Source organism: Berghia stephanieae, chromosome 5 (genome assembly GCF_034508935.2).
Source record: "Berghia stephanieae isolate SIO BIC M18660-M18661 chromosome 5, UCSD_Bste_1.3, whole genome shotgun sequence".
NCBI classification, from domain to species: Eukaryota; Metazoa; Mollusca; class Gastropoda; order Nudibranchia; family Aeolidiidae; genus Berghia; species Berghia stephanieae.
This window is the reverse complement of record NC_088364.1, coordinates 34702005-34722004: the sequence shown is the minus strand read 5'-3', so window position 1 is coordinate 34722004 and position 20000 is coordinate 34702005. Positions and strand designations below refer to the sequence as shown.

Sequence of the window (20000 nt, the reverse complement as noted above, 5' to 3'; positions counted from 1 at the left end):
TCACTACCACATCCTTACCACCACTACTACAACCTTCTCCAACACAACAATATCACCACCACCACTTCTGCAACCACCACAACCACATACATCATCATTGTCATTACTGCCACCAGTACAACATCCACCATCATATCATTATTACCACCACTCCTACGTTTCATTTTTATATTTTATACGTCATAATGAAATTGGTTTTGGAACTTTACTTGATTTGAAACAAGGGGTATTGGGATGATTATAGATCTCAATAGATTATATTTAGTTTGCAGAAATTCCTGTTTAAGCATTGAAATTATTCGGAATTGTTTCTGAAATTTACGTGAGCCAACTTTTAAGTTGGCGTCTCTGGTCAACTTGAAACAATGGGAGGTGGGCATTAGTGAATCTGTGAATAAGGGAGATGTGGCAACTACCACTACTACTACAACCATCACCACATCATCCCTACCACAACTACTACAACCACCACCACATCATCATACCTACGACTACCATTACTACAACCACCCTGTTATAATTACACTTTCAGTTTTTGAAATTCCTCCGAGTGGTGTCAGAAATTGCTGCGAGACACATTTTGGATTGCATCACAATATATTTTAATGAAATTTAAATTTATAGGTTATTTTTGCATGGATGCTTGTTGATCTTAGCACTGAAAAATTTCCTCCTTTTTAGTGACCAGTCATTCTCACCCCTGATTTTAGTGAAATTCAAATTTATAGGTTATGGTCGCATGGATGGGTCATGATTTTCATGATGAAAAATTTCCTCCTTTTTTGTGACCAGTCATTATCACCCCTGAAATTATAGTATTGAGATAGGGGACATAGTTTATGTTTATCATGAAAATAATTGATGAGTAAAATCAAGGTGGTTATGCTTTGAGTTTGTCACTGATTATCTTAAAAAAAAAATTTTTTTTAAAACACAAAAAAATGTGACCTAAGTGATTTTAGTACTTAAACTTAACCGTTTTGAACCTCTAACCCTGGAACTGCCATGCGTCATACAAATCCATGTGATACAAGCATAATAATTATATAATCAGCACTTAAACTACAAGCATGATAATAACAACTTTTAATAACTTAATAAAACAACCTTTTTACTCTTGTTTAGTTTTTTTATTTTTATTTTTTCCTCTCAGATGGATTCTTCTATGTTTCAAGCGAGAATTCAATGAGGAGGATGTCTTAAGTATCTGGGAGGCCTGTTGGTCACGTTACCAGACTGACTATTTTCACCTTTTCCTCTGTGTAGCCATTGTGGCTATTTATGGGGACGATGTTGTTGAACAGCGACTCCCAGCTGATGAAATTTTACTCCACTTTTCTAGTCTAGCAATGCACATGAATGGGCAGCTTGTGTTAAAGAAGGTTTGTATTTGGAATCGTTTCCATCATTATCGTAATTTTACTAAGTTTTTATCTTTCTTATCATACCGACTGACTAAACCGAAGATTTTTTTAGTTGATTATCTTTCAAGATTATCATTATGATCTTTGAATTAAATTATTAATGTGCTTGTAGATATTAGTCAATGTTATTTGCATGCTATATTCTCAATGTAAACTGAAAAGCTTTTCTTTTGACACTTAGTGAAATTTTAGGATTGTTAGCTTAAATTGATGAATCATTCAAAATCGACTCTAATTCATTTCCTCAGGCCAGAGGATTGTTGCATCAGTTCAGGAAGCGGTTAAAGATTCCATGCACATTGTATGGTCTGTGTTCCCAAGTCAATGCAGGCATGTGGGACAGTGGTCATGCCCCAACTGTAGAATGCATCGGACATCGGAGCAATCAGGTCTGCCCATACAATAGCACACCCACCTCTCCTGTCATGGATGTTGAGTGATTTCTTGAGTATGGTACTCATAATCTTTATTGTCACCTTAGCAACACAATTCATATTGTCTAGTCTGAAATGGTTTGACCATCTGAATCATCTCTGTGTCAAGGTCTTAAAATGGGTTTTCATACCTGCCAACTATCAAGACCTCCAGGATTAGTTAGGACGTAAGATGGACATGAATCTTGATAATTGCCCTGTATGTGAATATTTAAAAATCAATATTAATATTAACATGCAAAATTATAAACATCATCACCATCTCTACAACTACACTTCTGAAACCAACAACACTACCACCACCGCTACAAGGGTGTGAGATGGTCGAAAGCTAAAAGTATTACATGTTCACCAAGATAGTTAAAGTTCAAATCATGCAAACCATGTTTTTGGCATTTTGTTTTCTTCAATTAGCTGAAAACTTAATCCATAAGCCTCTACATTGCAGCTTATTGTGTAGCCATCATTATATATTAGCTTCAAGAAATAATGTCTTGAAATGTCATCCTAAGAAAGCAAAGATTACCCAAAGATAATATGGAGACAATTTTCTGATCCCTTTGTTTGTCATGCCCACTTTTGGTAATTGGTGACACATTCTTAACTCCTAAAAATAATCATACAACTATTTTGTAAAGGTTGACCGACCAGTTTGCATTTAATATATTTTTTTTTTGTGTATTGTATGCATGCGTGTGTGTGTGAGAGAGAGAGAGAGAGAGAGAGAGAGAGACGTTCATTTTGATGTGATAGGAAACGTCACATGTCATTGATCTTCCAAACATATTCTTGTCTAAGAGGACAACATACTCCCTCCACATTGCAGAGATGTTAATGTTCTCTTTATTTAAGAATGATAGCCTCCGTGACTTAGGGTTTAGAGGTCTGTGATTTGAAATTTATTTACTTACTGCCCTCTATATTTGTTGGGCAAAAATGTATTGGAAAGAAACTGAAGATTTCCTTTGTCATGTGAAACTAAAAATATAATGAAAAAGTTTATGTTGCAATAGGATTTACAAAGTAGTTTGTAATTCTCCACGTTAAGGTGTTCACCCATACATTTATATTAATATCACTTGTAACGTCCATAATGAGCAAATTCATGATTAAATGTCATCTGTGATCTCATTTAATTATTTTATCACAATCACTTTTGATTTAAGATTGACATCGCCTTCCTGTCCTACATTTATGTGATCAGTTATTACTGCCTATATAATAATAGTTTACAATGCTTTAGTTGACATAATTTTACAACAAATTAACAGTTATTCCCATTATTTTATTTTTTTTACTTTTTGTTTTATAATATTAGAGATGTCATGACTTACTAATCTGTAATGAAGTTTCAAAGGAATAAGTGCAATAATTTAATTCGAAATATTTTTTTTTATTGTCGTATTATTTGTTTGTTTTATTTTCTTTGGGCTTGTGTATGTGGGGGTGTTTGTTTGTTTGTTTGTTTGTTTGTTAATTGCTTTTTTCATTGGGAGGTGGGTTATATTTTTTGTTTGTTTGTTTAATTGTATTTGACATTCCTGCCGTCTTCGGTAAAGAAAAACTCTGTTGGTATTTGATTGTTAGTGGTAAAAAAAAGGAGTACAAATGCCTTATGTTTGTCATATGATGTGATTGTAATCACATAAAATCTTAACCATGACATTTTCTTGCTATATTATATAATATATTAGATATAAAGTAGATTTTAATCTCTATTCAGAACTAAAATTATAAGATATTCTTCAAGATGTTTTAATATACTGAAAAAACTCGTACGTATGTCTGTTGTGCCAAGTACCATGCTTTTTCTTACATGTTTTATAGGTACTTAGTTACTTTTTTTTTTTTTTAATCTCCCGTGATATTATGTTAGCTCAAATCCATGCCATTAATGCTCATATTGTTACTTTATATCTTTTATTTGTTCTATCATTGTGTTTGCCATGGGACATATAAAAGGTGGTATTGTAGGTTAAATCAAAGAGAAAGAGAACCTGTGAGTTGATAAGTTATTTTTTCTGCTCTTTACCAAGTAGTAAGGGTCCCTTTGAGGATTTGGGCAATAAAAATACAGTAGCAGGAATTCGCATCACTTCTTTTTAGGAGAAAAAAAAGTCAACTATTTTAACATTTTGAGTGATTTTTTTTTTTTAGTGAGCTTGTATATTGTCAGAACAAAAACTCTTGTTTGTTTGTTTTTTTATTTGTGTGTTTGTTTTTTGTTTTTTATTTGTTTGTTTGGTTTTTGTTGGGTTTTTTTGTTTGTTTGTTGTTTTTTTTTTTGTATTGGCCTTCATTTTTACAAAGATATTTACTTTAATGGTGATCGTATATTTTACATTTTTAGACTTCAAACAGCCCTTTTTTGTTTTTATAAAAAAAAGCCCAGCTGAAAACACCTTCTCTGGAGATACTTTTTTTTTTTCAATTTTAAGTTGAAAATGTTTTCTTTTGTATATACAAACTTACATATTTACAGCTTTAAGTTTTAGAATTTTATGAATTTTATAAAGAAAAACGAACTGTTGAAAAATTGAGTAAGGTCATCAAATATATTGTGGTTTTGAATGATTGTTGTAATATTAAGTTTGACCAATTGACTATAATATATTTTATTTCAAGCCATCAATTAAGGATTGTGTGGAGCAACATTATCCATTTTCAAGGGAAACAGTGGAAGGGCTTTCAAAAAGATGTGTATTTGTTATCATGGGCTTTCTCTCTTATCATTGAGATTGTTCAAATATTATGGTAATCTTGAATATGATCGTGGCCAAGTGGAATTCCCATTAACGTTTTTGATATCAGATGAAATTTACTAATAATTTGGTTACAACAATAAAGAGAAAAAAATGAGACCACCATCAAGTGTTGATTTTAAGCATGTATTGACTCTAAACGAGTTCAGCCCTGGTGGAGTCTGTCAATTATTAGACTTTAGGCTTTTTTAAAGTTGACGACTTAACCAGAAAGTAGCTTACCATAATCATCATTGTTAGAAAAATTATGAAATATCATCATTAAATCTAATATAATTAAAAATGTCTTTGAATTCAAATGTTGACTTAATATACATATTATTTTACCTTTCGTTGTGATAAGTACATTTGTTACTATAACCTTCGTATCTCACCCCAAATTTTTTTAAATGAAAGTCTCTGGGTGGGGTACCTGACCTCCCATAGTGGGCAGGGAGGCACTCTCTGTGTCTTCTATCCCCCTGTATCTGTTTTTCAACATGCTTTCTGACTTTGTCTTGGGATGTGATTGCTTTGGTTTTGTCCTGGCCCTGGCGGGATACCCTAGCTGGGAGGGTAACCGTCAAATGTATAAATGTATAGTTAGAGTTTTTGGAGATGATATTCTTTGTCTTGTAAATCATCTCTCTGTTATGCACTGTATTATTAATTTGTTTACATTTTATATATGATTTGAGTGTATTCCTTTTAATGGGGACTGTGCTTGTGTCCAAATGAGAACTAAGTACTTTGATAGTGTGTTCTTGGAATCTATATGTTTTCTTATGGGGGCTTTAATTGTAATTCTAGAACTTTATATCATCCCATTTTACTGGCACTGATATGACCTTAATGTGTTGCAAGGGCTTTAAAACTCTTAAAAACAAAACAAATAAAAGTCTTGAATTTAAACTCTACTTTATTTTAGGATATGTCGGGGTTTCCGTTTTATTAACAATGGGGAAGATGATCTAAAACAAAGTGGTAATGCAATTCTCTAATGAATTAAAAATTCTGACACATCAATTGAATCCATCATGTGTTTCTGCATTAACTGTAATGTGGATCATCTTGTGAGTACTATAAACTATTTGTTTTTTATTGTCCCGTAAGTTACCATTTATTTCACGTGCAACCCACACTTTTTCCATAATTAGGATTATGTTTGCCTTTGTCTATAAATTATAATTATAAGCTTTACAGAATACCTATTTTTTATTACTACATTTCCTGCCATACATGTTCAAGCCATACTGCATTAATGCATAATAATACTTTTGTTTGATTTTTATGGGGGTTTTTTATTTGTTTGTTTTGTTTTAATTTGATATTAAATTTTAATGTTTTGTTTAGGTGCCACTTATCTTCTTTTAGCCGTATGACAGGTTATAAAGATTTGATTGGATCATGATATCTTTGTTGTGAGTCCATGAAGTTTTACAATCACCGATATGATTTCTGAGCTCTTAGGTGGGGTTCCTGCCTCCCATAGTGGGCAGGGTGGCACTTACTGTGTCTTCTATCCCCTTATCACTGTTTTCCAATTTGCTTTCTGCCTCTGTCTTGGAATGAGATTACTTTTTTTTTTCCTGGCCCTAGCCGGAGTCTTCGGCTGGGAGGGAAACAGTCAATTGCATAGTTATTGTTTTGGGAGATATTTTTTTCCTTGTAAATCATCTTTCTGTTATGTATTATTATATTTGTTATTTTGAATGTAAGCATTCGAGGGTATTCCTCATTGTTGGATCTTGTGCTTGTGTCCGGATGAGACTTATAGGTGATCTCAAACTAAGTACATTGATGGTATGCTCTTGGAATCTACATCTGATCCCTATTTGTTCCCAGTTCCCCTTTGTCTTACTTTTTCTTGGGTGCTGGGTGGGGATCCTGACCTCCCATAGTGGGCAGGGAGGTACATGCTGTGTCTTCTATCCCCCCATACCTGTTTTCCAATTGTTTCCTGTCATTGTCTTGGAATGAGATTACTTAGTTTTGTCCTGATCCTTGCCGGAGTTCCTTGACTGGGAGGGAAACAGTCGAATGTATAGTTATAGTTTTGGGAGATGATATTTTTTTCCTTGTAAATCATCTCTCTGTTATGCATTGTATTATGTTTAGTTTACATATTATATTATATGATTGGTAAACATTTGAGTGTATTCCTCTTAGTTGGGACCTGTGCTTGTGTCTGGATGAGACTTTTAGGTGATCTCAAACTAAGTACTTTAACAGTGTGCTCTTGGAATCTACATCTGTTCCCTATTTGAACCCGTTCCCCTTTGTCTTACCTTTTCTTTTGTGCTTTAATTGTAATTCTAGAACTTTTTACTATCCTATTCTCTTCCTTTTTACTGGCGCTGATATGACCTTAATGTGTTGCAAGCGCCGTAAAACCCTTAAAAACAAACAAACATTTTTCTTGGGTGCTTTAATTGTAATTCTAGAATTTGACAATCCCATTTTCTTCCATTTTACTGGCATTGATATAACCTAAATGTGTTATAAGCGCTGTAAAACCCTTAAAAACAAAACAAACAAAAACATTCCTGAGCTCAAATGAATATCAAATGGTTTTATGCTAGGAATATCTAATGAACCCGAAAACAAAGTTTTTCTTTGATGACACACTGTATTTATGGCTATTTTCTTCATATTCTATAGCATGAAACTGAAAGAGATTGTATCAATTTGTGTTTGCTGCTCTCTAATTAGGACGCTTGTTTTTCATAAAGTACTCGCCACAAGTCTGACTGAGACCCAACTTCCCAGTCACTGCAGAGGGCTGGTGATAGGAGAGGGGTATTAGAATTTTTTTTTTAAATAATTGAACTTGATTTGTTTGCATGCTTGCATGATTCGTTCATTATGGGCCCTTTTGTTTGAAATCACAAGAGGTAAAAAATGTTTTAAGCTTTCCAACTCTTTCTTGTTTTTATCTTTTTATTGGATGTGATTACACTGTCACAACATAACATTGTAAATAGGCTTGTTCAATTAGAGAAATCTGAAATGGTAAAACCATAGGGACAACATGTAAAGAATAAAGAAATCTTTTTTCTTTCCATGTTGCACCTATGGTTTAATTCAATGTAAACTCAGTATGCTCATTGAAGTCTTTGATTTCACCTTATTACCACTCAATACAGTTTAGGTGGTAGCCAGCACAGACTGTAAGACCTGTGAAACCTGCCTAACTTGATATCGTGTTTTCTTGTAACATTTTTTTTTCATCTACTGTATTTTAATTTATAGAATTGTTCCAATGAAGATGCTTCCTTACTTGTTTCTGTGTGTGTGTGTGTGTGTGTGTGTGTGTGTGTGTGTGTGTGTGTGTGTGCATGGCTTCAAACATAGTTTCTATCCCGAGTCCGTTTCCAGACTTCTTGAGGTCTTGAGTTCTTTATTTTTTTTTAATATTAGTCTTTTGTATTTGTTTTTTTCTTTACTTTTTGTGGGTCTGGGAAGATTTTGTGTTTATTCACGAACTTTGAAGCAACAAATTTTATGACATATCTATTGAAAATGTCAAGTTCATTGATGGTTTGTTATTTTTTTTTTTTTAATTATCATTGTGCTTTAACTTCATATCTACTCTTGACCCAATCAGCTTCCTTTTTACTGACACTGAAATGATCTATAAGTGTCGCTAGGGCCCTAAAGGCAAACAACACTTGTTTTTACCCATACCTGGCTGGAGTCCTTTTCTGGGAGGGAGCCAGTTTGAAATGAGTTTGTGTTTTACCTGAGATATGATAATTTTTTTCATGTAAATCGTCTCTGCCGTGTATTTTTTGTTTCTAAAAAATAAATTGCATTTCCTTTGCTGGTAATCTGGTGCCAGATTCTGTGTGAGATTTAGAGTGGTCTTTGAATGGGCACAGGGATTGATTTCTGCTGGCAGGCACCTACGTTATGAATTATTACACTTTATATTTGTTTTACTAAGGCTCCTGCAATCCACGTGTTATCAGCAATGGACTATAACTCTGTCTCAATGTCAATCTTGTTTTGTTTTGTTAGACCCTGAAATGTCCTAAAGGCCATCAAGTGCTGTTCAACTTCTAAAATTAAGGTTATAACGGACTTTGAACTTTGAGGCAAATGTTAAAAGAACATTCCTTGCAGATGAAATTGAAATGATAAACAAGTTTGTTGAATTTGAATGAAGATTGTTTTCTCTGTGAGTTCTATTTCTTCTTTTTCACTTTATAAATAGCTGAACGTCTGTTATCATCTCTCATCTGATTAAGTGTTAAATGAAATGTTATTAGCTACTGAAATTTTTATTTCTTTTACTGAATGAAGTATGATATCGTCCTAACAAATTATTGGCAGCTGCTAATATGGTCTAACGAGACTGCTGTCTTCCAAAATAATAGTGTATAATTGTAACTAGGAACTCTGCATTGTTAATCATCTGAGCATTCTGTAAATCAGAATATGATCAACAGCATTTCATTTTCAGTTTGTTGTAGTTTTTTGTCGTTGCTGTCGCTTTTTTTTTTGTTGTTGTTGTTGTTTGTTTTGGGTTGTTTTTTTTTCTTGGTTAAATCAGTTTTCAGATCTTGCATTTTCATTTCTTAATAGGTCTTATACTTATAAGTGTTGCTGTGGTGCTATGGTTTGGTCTTGGGTTATGACCTAGATTAGGTCGAAGGTACCTATGAGCTGGTGATTATATATTTTAGTGGTATGCCTATAGGAAAGTCATTTTGCACTTATTTTCCTTACTCCAGCAAGCAGTATTTGATGAAGTAGAAAGCAGATGCTGAACATTGGTCTACAGCCTTGATATCCCTTCTATCCCTCTTACTCTTAATCAAAATTTCAGGGAAGGAGACAGTTGGATAGATTTATCTTTTTGTAAAAGATGATTTTTTTCCCCCTTGTGAATCATCTCTCCATTATTTATAAGTCAATGCCAATGATAGGTTTCTTTTTATAATTCTATTTTTGTAACCACTTGAGTGTATCCCATTTGGCGAAGATACTTTTTTGGTGTCAGTGTGGGATGTTAAAGTGGTTTTGGACCAGCCACAATGATGTATACTATTGATGATCTACCACTGATCTCTGTTGAACTAGTCCCCTTTGTCTTACACTCTCTTTGTGCTCGATAACTAGATCTAAATATTTAAAATGTTTAAAAAGTCGAAAGGAAAACCCACGAAAGGAAAAAAAAAAACAAGCTATGGAAGAATAAAAATATAAGAATGATGTTTATAAATGACAATAAGTTTTATCGTTTGGAGATACCAAGTGATGCATATCTTGAAATCTGTATATTTAAGTTCTAAAGCTCTTGAGCAATCAATATTTTATATCAGACAATATTGTTGATTATATTGCTCTCTGCTAGATACTGAACATTCCAATTTTTCTTTAGAAGATGCCAGAATTTATTTTGAAATTGTCAATGATCTAGCTCTAATTGCACCACTTTGCATATTTTATTTATTTATGTATTGAATTTCACAACCAATTTGTAAGTAGGATTCATCCGTTTATTAAGGTTTTATTACGTTTAAAAGTGGTTTTAAAAATTAACTTTTCATAGCCACTGTACACCACAAGTTACTTGGGCAACTTGAGAAACAAGCCATTTTCATTGAAAAGAAATACTTACTGCCAATATTGATAAAGTGTATGATAAATATTATTTGATTTTTAAATTCCCCCAAATCATTTAAACCCGTTTTTATTTTGTCCCTCACCCTTCCTCAGTCTTGGTCTTACCACCCGCATTTGATTTATGCATGTATATTTTAAAGACAAGCCTGATTGGCTACAAATTGATAATTGTAATTGTAACAATAGCATTATTTCTGACTACACAATAACTTTTAAAATCATCAAAATTTATCTTTTTAAGACAAATTTCACTGTCCTCACATACCTCTTCAACCTTCCTTTACGAGACCTGCCTCAGGCAACATACCAAAAATCTGAATTTCAGGAAATAATCTATACCAACCCAAAAATCTGAATTTCTACCATTATCAAATGTGCATTTTAACTTATAACAGCTTTAGAATTGATGTAGTGTAGTTCAATTTTGTAACACAACATTTTCTGAAGAAAAAAAAAAATTTTTTCAATATTTTCCCTTTTGGTTGAAAAATACATATCTGTAGTAAAAAACATGATTTCAGTCGCGTCTCTCAAATCTGGAACTCCACAATTCAGATGTCTCCATTATCCGGACGGGTTGCTTGAGGATGGATTTTTTTCTTCTTTATTTTTACACTTTGAGTGTTTCCACTATCCGGATGTCTCTGTAATCCGGACAAAATGCTGGGAATGGAGATTTCGGATTGGTGGAGAGACGTGACTTTATACCAATTAAATTTGTATTAGTGGCATCTGTTTTACTGCCAACCTCTCACATTGTCAGTTAACGATAACAGGCATGGACAGTATCAGTATCAGATTAAAGATAAGGCTATTTATTTGTTTGAAAATCAATTTTGCCAATGTCCTAAACATTGTGATATACTAAAGTGTTTATGTGCATTAATACTTTTTAAAGAGGCATTATTATCTCATTCAGTTAAGTGCCCTGAACCATACAGCACTTTGTAAATAATCCAAGAGAAATTTCTCAGCATTCGGACTATGCCATTGACATTATCAGATATCCTAAACTTGATTTTTAACAAAAAAGAACCTAACAACAAACTACTGTCTAATGATGTAAAGTTGGATGCCTGGGTGGGGTTCCTACCTCCCATAGCGGGCAGGGAGGTACTTGCTGTGTCTTCTATCCCCTCTTATCTGTTTTCCAATTGATTTCTGTCTTTGTCTTGGAATGAGATTGCTTGGTTTTGTCCTGACCTTGGTCGGAGTCCTTGACTGAGAGGGAAACAGTCGAATGTATAGTTAATGTTTTGGGAGATGATATTTTTTTCCTTGTAAATCATCTCTCTGTTATGCATTGTATTATGTTTAGTTTACATATTATATTATAGGATTGGTAAACATTTGAGTGTATTCCTCTTAGTTGGGACCTGTGCTTGTGTCTGGATGAGACTTTTAGGTGATCTCAAACTAATACTTTGACGGTGTGATCTTGGAATCTACATCTGTTCCCTATTTGAACCAATTCCCCTTTGTCTTACCTTTTCTTTTGTGCTTAAATTGTAATTCTGGAACTTTTTACTATCCCATTTTCTTCCTTTTTACTGGCGCTGATATGACCTTAATGTGCTGCAAGCGCAGTAAAACCCTTAAAAACAAACAAACAAACAAAGTTGGATGCAATACATGCAATATATTGGTTTGTGCCATTCAAAAATTCCAAGTGTTTTAGTTTTTGTTCAGTTTACATTTTTCTCAAGTTTCGGACAGTAATAATTATAATTAATAACAATAATAGTACTAATAGTTCAAGATGCAAGCCCACATCTAACACTTAATTATTGTGCAATAGTTTTTGTTCATTCAGAGCATTGTGATATTTTGTTTTAATTTTTAACTCATCTATTCAATATTTTTTTTGTTTCTGATTTTTTTTAAAATCTGAATTAATCCACATTAACAATAAGCCGGCGTGATTGAAAGATCAATAGTAATTTGTACTCATCTGACTAAATAATATTTCCTGATATTACTTTCATTACACGTTTTTCAATGAATAATAAAAACGAGGATTGCATACATGAGTATATATATATACACATATATGAATGAATATGAATAATATATATATATATATATATATATATATATAATATATATATATATTATATATATATATATATATATATATATTATTCATATTTACCCTGGCCTACTTTTGTGTTTTCTCACATTGAAAGCTGAATAATAATTTTTTTAAAGTCATCAAAACAAGAAAGTCTTTTTTTTATTCTCCATTTCTGCTTTTGTTTTATAGACTATAAATCTTATGAGTATTAAATTCATTTTAAGCTATTCCTTTTATTATTAGTATAAAACTTCCTTTCAAATGACAGTGGTTTCCGTTAGAGGAGAATGTCTGCGTCTGAATGTTCATTCTGCTCAAGCGCCCACATTATTCAGAACTTTTTGCTATCAAAGTAGTTATTGAGTGGGGTCTATTGACCTCTCAGTCCTATAGTGGGCTGAGATGTTACTGTGTCTTCTTTCCCCCTATATTCCCTTTTCCAGGTTGCTTTTTGTCTTGGAATGAGAATTGTTTTGTCCTGGTTCTGGCGCTTGGGTACTTATAATTGTAAATTTGTGCCACTATGTGGTCCAGTGGTATGACACTTGCCTTCAGATCGGTAAGGCCTGGGTTCAAGTCTCATTCTGTACGACACATAGTTGAGTCCTTGGAAAAGGCTCTTAACTCACATTCTCTCATCATACCTCAGTGTAAAATGAGTACCTGGTCATTAACAGCATAGTCTCTGTCAGAAAAAAAAATGTATTATTGCCTAACAGGTATCGTGACTATTTTATGTCATTTCTATTTACTATCGCTGTAAAACCCTTAAAAACAAACATCAAATTGTGTTTGTTTATTTGGGGGGGGGGGTATTTTTCTTTGTTTTAAACCCAAAGTTTTAAAATTTTCATAAATCAATAAAGTGGACCATTCACTCAATTTAAGTTAGTCTCTCTCTCTCTCTCTCTCTCTCTCTCTCTCTCTCTCACACACACACACACACACACACACACACAAATACACATGCTACAAACAGTACCTGCCACGCCCAACCGTATCTAGCATTTTACATATGTCTACAAATGCAAACCCTCTCCCTTTTCACCTTTCACCAGTGAGAATTCTACAGCATCGTGCTACTGTGATTACTTACGCACTTTTTTAAGGCTGCTAAGAATGCTCGTATTTGATTAGTCTCAGCAAAACATACAATGGATCACAAGTGAGAGGTTTTGTGTAACTTTTCTAGCCAAAATGACCTATTTGACTGCGACTTTAAGAAGTGTGGTGCTCGGTGAATTCATTTTAATTTATGAAGAAAATATAGAGATATATAGTTCAAGAAAAGGGGAATTCTGAATCCCAAGTTGAGTGCAACACCTGCTGGGAAAAAAGACGTAAAAGATACAGAAAGAGTGATTTCCTCGAGAGGTCAATTAAAAAAAAAAATTAATAAAAGGCAACAACCAGTGAGGAGATTATTCTTATTGATATGTTAAGGAAATTTCAAGTTTATTACACACATCATGGTTTCTAAGATAGAGGGTAGCCCTATTCGTCCTTAAGGTCGAATAGCAACAACCGCCATTGCCGTCCGTAAGGACAAATAGTGTTGCTTGCACTATTCGTACTTCACACTACAGCAGGGCACTATTCCGTTTCTGTTAGTACTGAGCTAGATTCGATTCTACGTAATTACATGATATATCCGTATCGTCTTAAATTTTTTTGTTAGTGAGTCAAATAATCAGTTGAGTGTATATATATATATATATTAGTGTGTGTGTGTGTGTGCGTGTATGTGTTAGCTTCGTGTGTGTGTGTTTGTGGGGGGGGGGGTTGTTTTTTTTGTTTTCTCTGTGTGTGAGTGGGGGGGGGGTTGTTTTTTGTTTTCTTCTGGGATATGATTTTTTTTCCCAGAATGGTGATCGTTTCCTTATTAGGAACTATTTTCGTGTTCTCCTTTTGGCAAGTATCCCATTCAGATGCCTGCTCGAAAGTTTGGGTTGGTTGGGCACAGAGGAAGATTCGTCAGGTATTCTTTTATTTTTTCCTTTTCTTTCTTTTTTGGGGGGTGGGGGGTAAGGGGGGGGGGGGGGGGGGTGCTTGATTTTAAAAATTTGTTTCTTCTTCTTTAAAAAAAAGGGTTTTTTTGTTGTGTATGTGTGTGTGTGTGGGGGGGGGGGGGGGTTTTGCCTTAATTACATTTTTTCTATCTATGATAGTGGTTTAACACTCAATAACTATTTGTTAATTGTCAAAAAAAAAAATATTAGTCATAGTAATATAAGCAGCCCAAAAACATCAACGTATCTCTTAAGAAGCAGTTTTTTTAGGGTAATCAATATTGGCTTGAATTTAGCTAGACACTTTTTAAGAATACGACCTGAAGGACGAATACACACTCCGAAATTCCTTAAAAAATTGACTTTGAGATGTTGATTGAAAACGATATTTTATTATCTTAGAAATAATATTATTGAAGTCCATCTTCTTAAAATAGACCATAAAGGCGCGAAAGCGGGTGGTTGGATGGGAGCATCACCCTTGAATCATATACCTATGATGTTCGCATGGGTGTACGATCCGATAGTGATGTCGTTTCTTCTTCTCTTTACTAGCCTATCCTGCTTCTTTGGTTTGTGATTGTATTTTTGACAGGGGATATTTTTTTTTCCTGTAAATCCTCTGCCTGTTTGTTCTTGGTTATTTATAATTTAGCTTATGATATCTTTAGGTTATGCTTTTGATTGACATTTGTACTATTTTTGTTAGATTGCTTGTTTTTTTTGTTTCAGCGGTCTCTCATATAACCTCAATTGTGTTGGAAGAGACCTAAAGCAACAAACAAACAAACAAAAAAGGCGCGAAAAACACAGTAGAAAAGGGTATGGGTAGTAAGAAAAGTGTGAAAAACCGAAAGCGATTTTGTTATTTTCTCAATATGTCATTTTTACGAAACCCGCCGAAACCCAGTCCCAGGTTCACTCCCCAATGGTATACACTTCCCTGAGTCCCAGGTTCACTCCCCACTGCTACCTACTTCCCATAACTTTGTCGGGTTTCGGCAGGTTTCGTAAAAAGAAGACACAATTGGAATCGAACCAGTTTTTGGACATTACACTTGTGTTTCTTATTGAAATTACGATTCGATTTTCCAATGAGATCGACGATCTTTGTTCAGATTTTTTTACTCCAACTGAGTCATCGATCACATGATGCTGTCCAACGATTGGGTATTTCTTTATAAATGTTAACACGTTGCTTTGTTTATGGAATTTGTAAACATACTCAAGGGTCAAGCTGGCAAAATGACATATTGTGATCTTGGATATTCGAGCTAACACTTTTTATCATAGATGTACTTTTGAGCACATTTTCCAATATGACCAATGACTTGACCACGAGAAAAATTATATGGATGGAACGAACTTGACGTCACTCAGCGCTTTGTTATAGTCTTTAGCCAGTCATTTTTATGAGTAGTTCTCACTAAATTGTATCAATCAGACTATAAACGTTTATTGTTACACATAGTTTTGTGCGTTGATAATTTAAATTTAGCTGGCGGATATTGTGAGTATTTAACTTAAACGCATACCATCTATATAAATAGAACGAAATTGACGTCACTCAACTCTTTGTTATTGTTTTTAACTTGGTCTTTTTTATGAGCAGTTCTCACTAAACTATAGATTGTTCGAAGATGACGTCACTCAGGTCTTTGTTATTGTTTTTTGCCATCCGCGTTTATGAGTAATGCTCACTGAACTGTATTAACCCGACTATAAACGTTCATGGATACACACAGTTTTGTGTGTTGGTCCGTTATACTTCCGGATGGCAATGTTATGAGCTTCTCAGCCAAGCGCATACGATCTATACTTATTTATCAGACTATAAACGTTCATTCAATGTTACACATAGACTTTTTTAGACTTTATCTCATTGTTTTACCTTTGATGATTAGTAAGATAACCACCTCAGAACACACATACACACATTCATACACACACACACGCTCACATACACATAATATACACAAACACACCCAATATGATTGCGAAACCGATGGCCAGATTGTATTGTGGACTTGTAAAACATCTTTTTATTAATTTTGGACAGAAAATGTTTACTGCATATAATGTGGGAAGATTAAGATGAGACTATAGCTATCTTTAAAACATGCCAGGCATCCGATTCAGTCAGTCTCACAGTTTGTTAGCATATTTATCACAATATTTCGACATCTTAAAGAGAAATGACGCTATAGATATGTTAAGTTTTTTGCTCAAATAATTTTTTTTAAAAGAGAGAGATGCCAACAGCAGGGTTCTAACCCAGTCCTCGAGATGACAGTGTAACCATTCAAACGCATACCATCTATATAAATAGAACGAAATTGACGTCACTCAACTCTTTGTTATTGTTTTTAACTTGGTCTTTTTTATGAGCAGTTCTCACTAAACTATAGATTGTTCGAAGATGACGTCACTCAGGTCTTTGTTATTGTTTTTTGCCATCCGCGTTTATGAGTAATGCTCACTGAACTGTATTAACCCGACTATAAACGTTCATGGATACACACAGTTTTGTGTGTTGGTCCGTTATACTTCCGGATGGCAATGTTATGAGCTTCTCAGCCAAGCGCATACGATCTATACTTATTTATCAGACTATAAACGTTCATTCAATGTTACACATAGTTTTGTGTGTTGGTACGTTATATCGGGCTGACGAATGTTATAAATATTTTGGCTAAGCGCATAGCATCAATCAAAACGTCCCCTTTAAAAGATACAATAGTAATAGTAATACATATTCTCAGTACTCACGCGAGATGAGGCAATGTTGTGTGTTATCCCGAGAGGAGGCAATGTGTGTTATCCTTTGTATAATATTTACAATCAATGTGTGCTTAATTTGTAACACAAAACTTTTTTAGACTTTATCTCATTGTTTTACCTTTGATGATTAGTAAGATAACCACCTCAGAACACACATACACACATTCATACACACACACACGCTCACATACACATAATATACACAAACACACCCAATATGATTGCGAAACCATGGCCAGATTGTATTGTGGACTTGTAAAACATCTTTTTATTAATTTTGGACAGAAAATGTTTACTGCATATAATGTGGGAAGATTAAGATGAGACTATAGCTATCTTTAAAACATGCCAGGCATCCGATTCAGTCAGTCTCACAGTTTGTTAGCATATTTATCACAATATTTCGACATCTTAAAGAGAAATGACGCTATAGATATGTTAAGTTTTTTGCTCAAATAATTTTTTTTAAAAGAGAGAGATGCCAACAGCAGGGTTCTAACCCAGTCCTCGAGATGACAGTGTAACCATTCACTTCAACTCATAACCCTGTCTTTGCAAGGGGGAATGGAAGGAAGGGGGAGTAGTGTGACTCTAACTTAGAGTGATTGGCCACAAGCAGACCTTGTTTGACCCTATCTTATTTCAATTTTTAAAAATTTTCTAGCCTTCCTATCAATCCAGGATCCTTCTGATAGGGCACTCATTTCACAAGCAAAGGGACAGAAATCGATCCCTGAAGAAGTCGAGATTATTTTTCCTTCCCCCTGCCTACCCAGCAGCAATTGGGTAGCTGGATCTGTTAGATCTTGTGGAAAGTACTTTGTGATAAACTCACTCCCTATCCATAGGATAGCATTGCTGCTAGCAAGCAATTGCAATTCTCCACTTCATGCTGACACTGGGATAAACTCTGGCTCCATAGCCTTATGGCTACGAAAGACTACTACTACTAATATGGCCATCCAGCAGTGACAAGATATCTGAGCCTATGCCAGGTCTGGTCGAAAATAATCTGCAATAAACTAGCTTTCTATCAAGACAGAAGCAAGCAAAAATTCCTAAATCATAAAGTAATAAACTAAAATTAAATGAGGCTTTATAAACATGTAGCTAAAAGAACTCTAGTGGAACTGAACAGCAAAGTATATAGACAAACTAAAACCATCCACTAAACATGCTCAAAGCGACCTACAACGGTTCCCTAGACAACAGCAACAATTAACATGTAGTACAAGACATGACACCTGTCAGGCGATAATACAATTATTTTTGGACAGAGACAACGCTGTTAACGGCCAGCTACTCATTTTAGACCAGAGTGCGATGAATATGAGCAAAGAGCCTTTTCCCAAGGATTCCACTATGCACCGGTTGGAGTGGGACTCAAACTCAGGACCTTCTGATCCAAAGGCAAGTGCCATATCACGAGACCACATAGTCACCCCAAGAAATTGATCTTTGATGAAATGAAATAGATACCGACTCACTTGATTCTAACATGCTGCAATACAACACGCTGGAGCTGGGTGACTGAATTTTATCTATATAATATGTCATTTCCTCCCATGAGCATCAGATTTTGACATACACAGATTCTAGCACACTTTTAGTTTTTCTCCCAAGAGCGTACTAGAATCCAGCAAGTACTGTACCTAACCTCTTGCGAGAAATTATTGCCAAAAAGGTTAGTGAGGAGCGTTGAATCTAAGATCATATATCTATATCTATTATGAAGTTAACAAGTTTGACAAAATTTCACTATCTAATATGATAATTTACAGAAATGCAACAATAATAATAATAATAATACACATTTATTATATAGCGCTCATTCTCGTGTAAAACACAAGCTCTGGGCACTTTACAATATAAATATCAATTTTAAGTGAAAAAAATATAATAATAATAATTCATAGCCAAATCAAGGATTCATAGAGTCAATAAAAACAAATACAGTAAAAAATGTGTCTTGAGATTCTTTTTAAAGATAGGTAAAGACTTGCACTCCCTCAGACCACGTGGTAGTTCATTCCAAATCTTGGGGCCGAACAAACGATCTATCACCAAATTTTGGTCTTGATCTTTTTTCCGAAATTTTCGTGTGGTCATTACATGATCTTAAAGTGTAATTTTGAAATTACACATGACCACGTGATCTGTGAGATATGCCGGTGCTATACCAGTCAAACACTTATAAACAAGACACGCTGCTTTGTAATATGTGCACTTTTCAATGGGCAACCAGTGGAGAGAGGCCAACAAAGGGGTTGCATGATCAATTTTTTTTTTTTTTTTTGCCAAAAACTAATCTTGCTGCACTGTTTTTCAGTAGTTGTAATTGTTTAATAGAAGCCTGAGGCAAGTTGACAAGCAGGGAGTTACAATAATCTAGTTTCGAAAAAATGAGGGAAACAACCAATGTTTTACATGTTCCAATTGCAATATACTGACAAGTAAACTTACAGGGGAAAAAAGGGGTTTTGGAGGACAAAAACAGTTGTTGTTGGCTAAAATGTAAATTATTTCACCAAAAAAAGCATACTTTAATCTATTTTATCCCTCCAGGAAAATCCCACTGCATCCACATAATTTTTCCTTCCGCATGTCTTTGCTGCATATTTCGTCTTTATTTTATTTTATTTTTAAACAAATTTAAGAAATAAAAGTCTTTGCCGCAAATTTTGCCTTTTTTTTTTAATTGGCATATTGGCAATTTTTAAAAAACACCTGTAGCCTTTATACGATTTGTAGCTGATTAGGGTATGGGGGGAGGGGGTGGGGCAAGCCTGGAGACGGACAGTCGCTCAAAAATCGGGCTGGTCCTATTTTCCTGAGCAATCGGTGATTGGGGGCGTGCCAGTATAAAAAGTGGCCTTTTTTCTCTCAGATTTTCACTGTTTTGACTT

The 20000-nt window shown here is 34.3% G+C and overlaps 2 protein-coding genes across 3 annotated transcripts in view; one reads left to right on the top strand and one right to left on the bottom strand.

Moving 5' to 3' along the window:
* The window catches only part of LOC144972810 (uncharacterized), a 31366-nt gene extending 26501 nt beyond the window's left edge, over positions 1–4865 (top strand). Inside the window, exons 13-14 of the mRNA XM_078914473.1 lie at positions 1154–1382; positions 1673–4865. Coding sequence (XP_078770599.1) covers positions 1154–1382; positions 1673–1864 — 421 coding nt within the window. The 3' untranslated portion in view covers positions 1865–4865. The remainder of the gene's footprint in view (positions 1–1153; positions 1383–1672) is intronic.
* A 14024-nt stretch (positions 4866–18889) lies between these two features.
* Positions 18890–20000, bottom strand: part of LOC144972809 (uncharacterized) — a 13617-nt gene continuing 12506 nt past the window's right edge. For both annotated transcript variants that reach the window (XM_078914471.1, XM_078914472.1), the window contains exon 6: positions 18890–20000. This exon is cut by the window's right edge and continues 2714 nt beyond it. The gene's annotated coding sequence lies outside the window, so the exon portion shown is untranslated.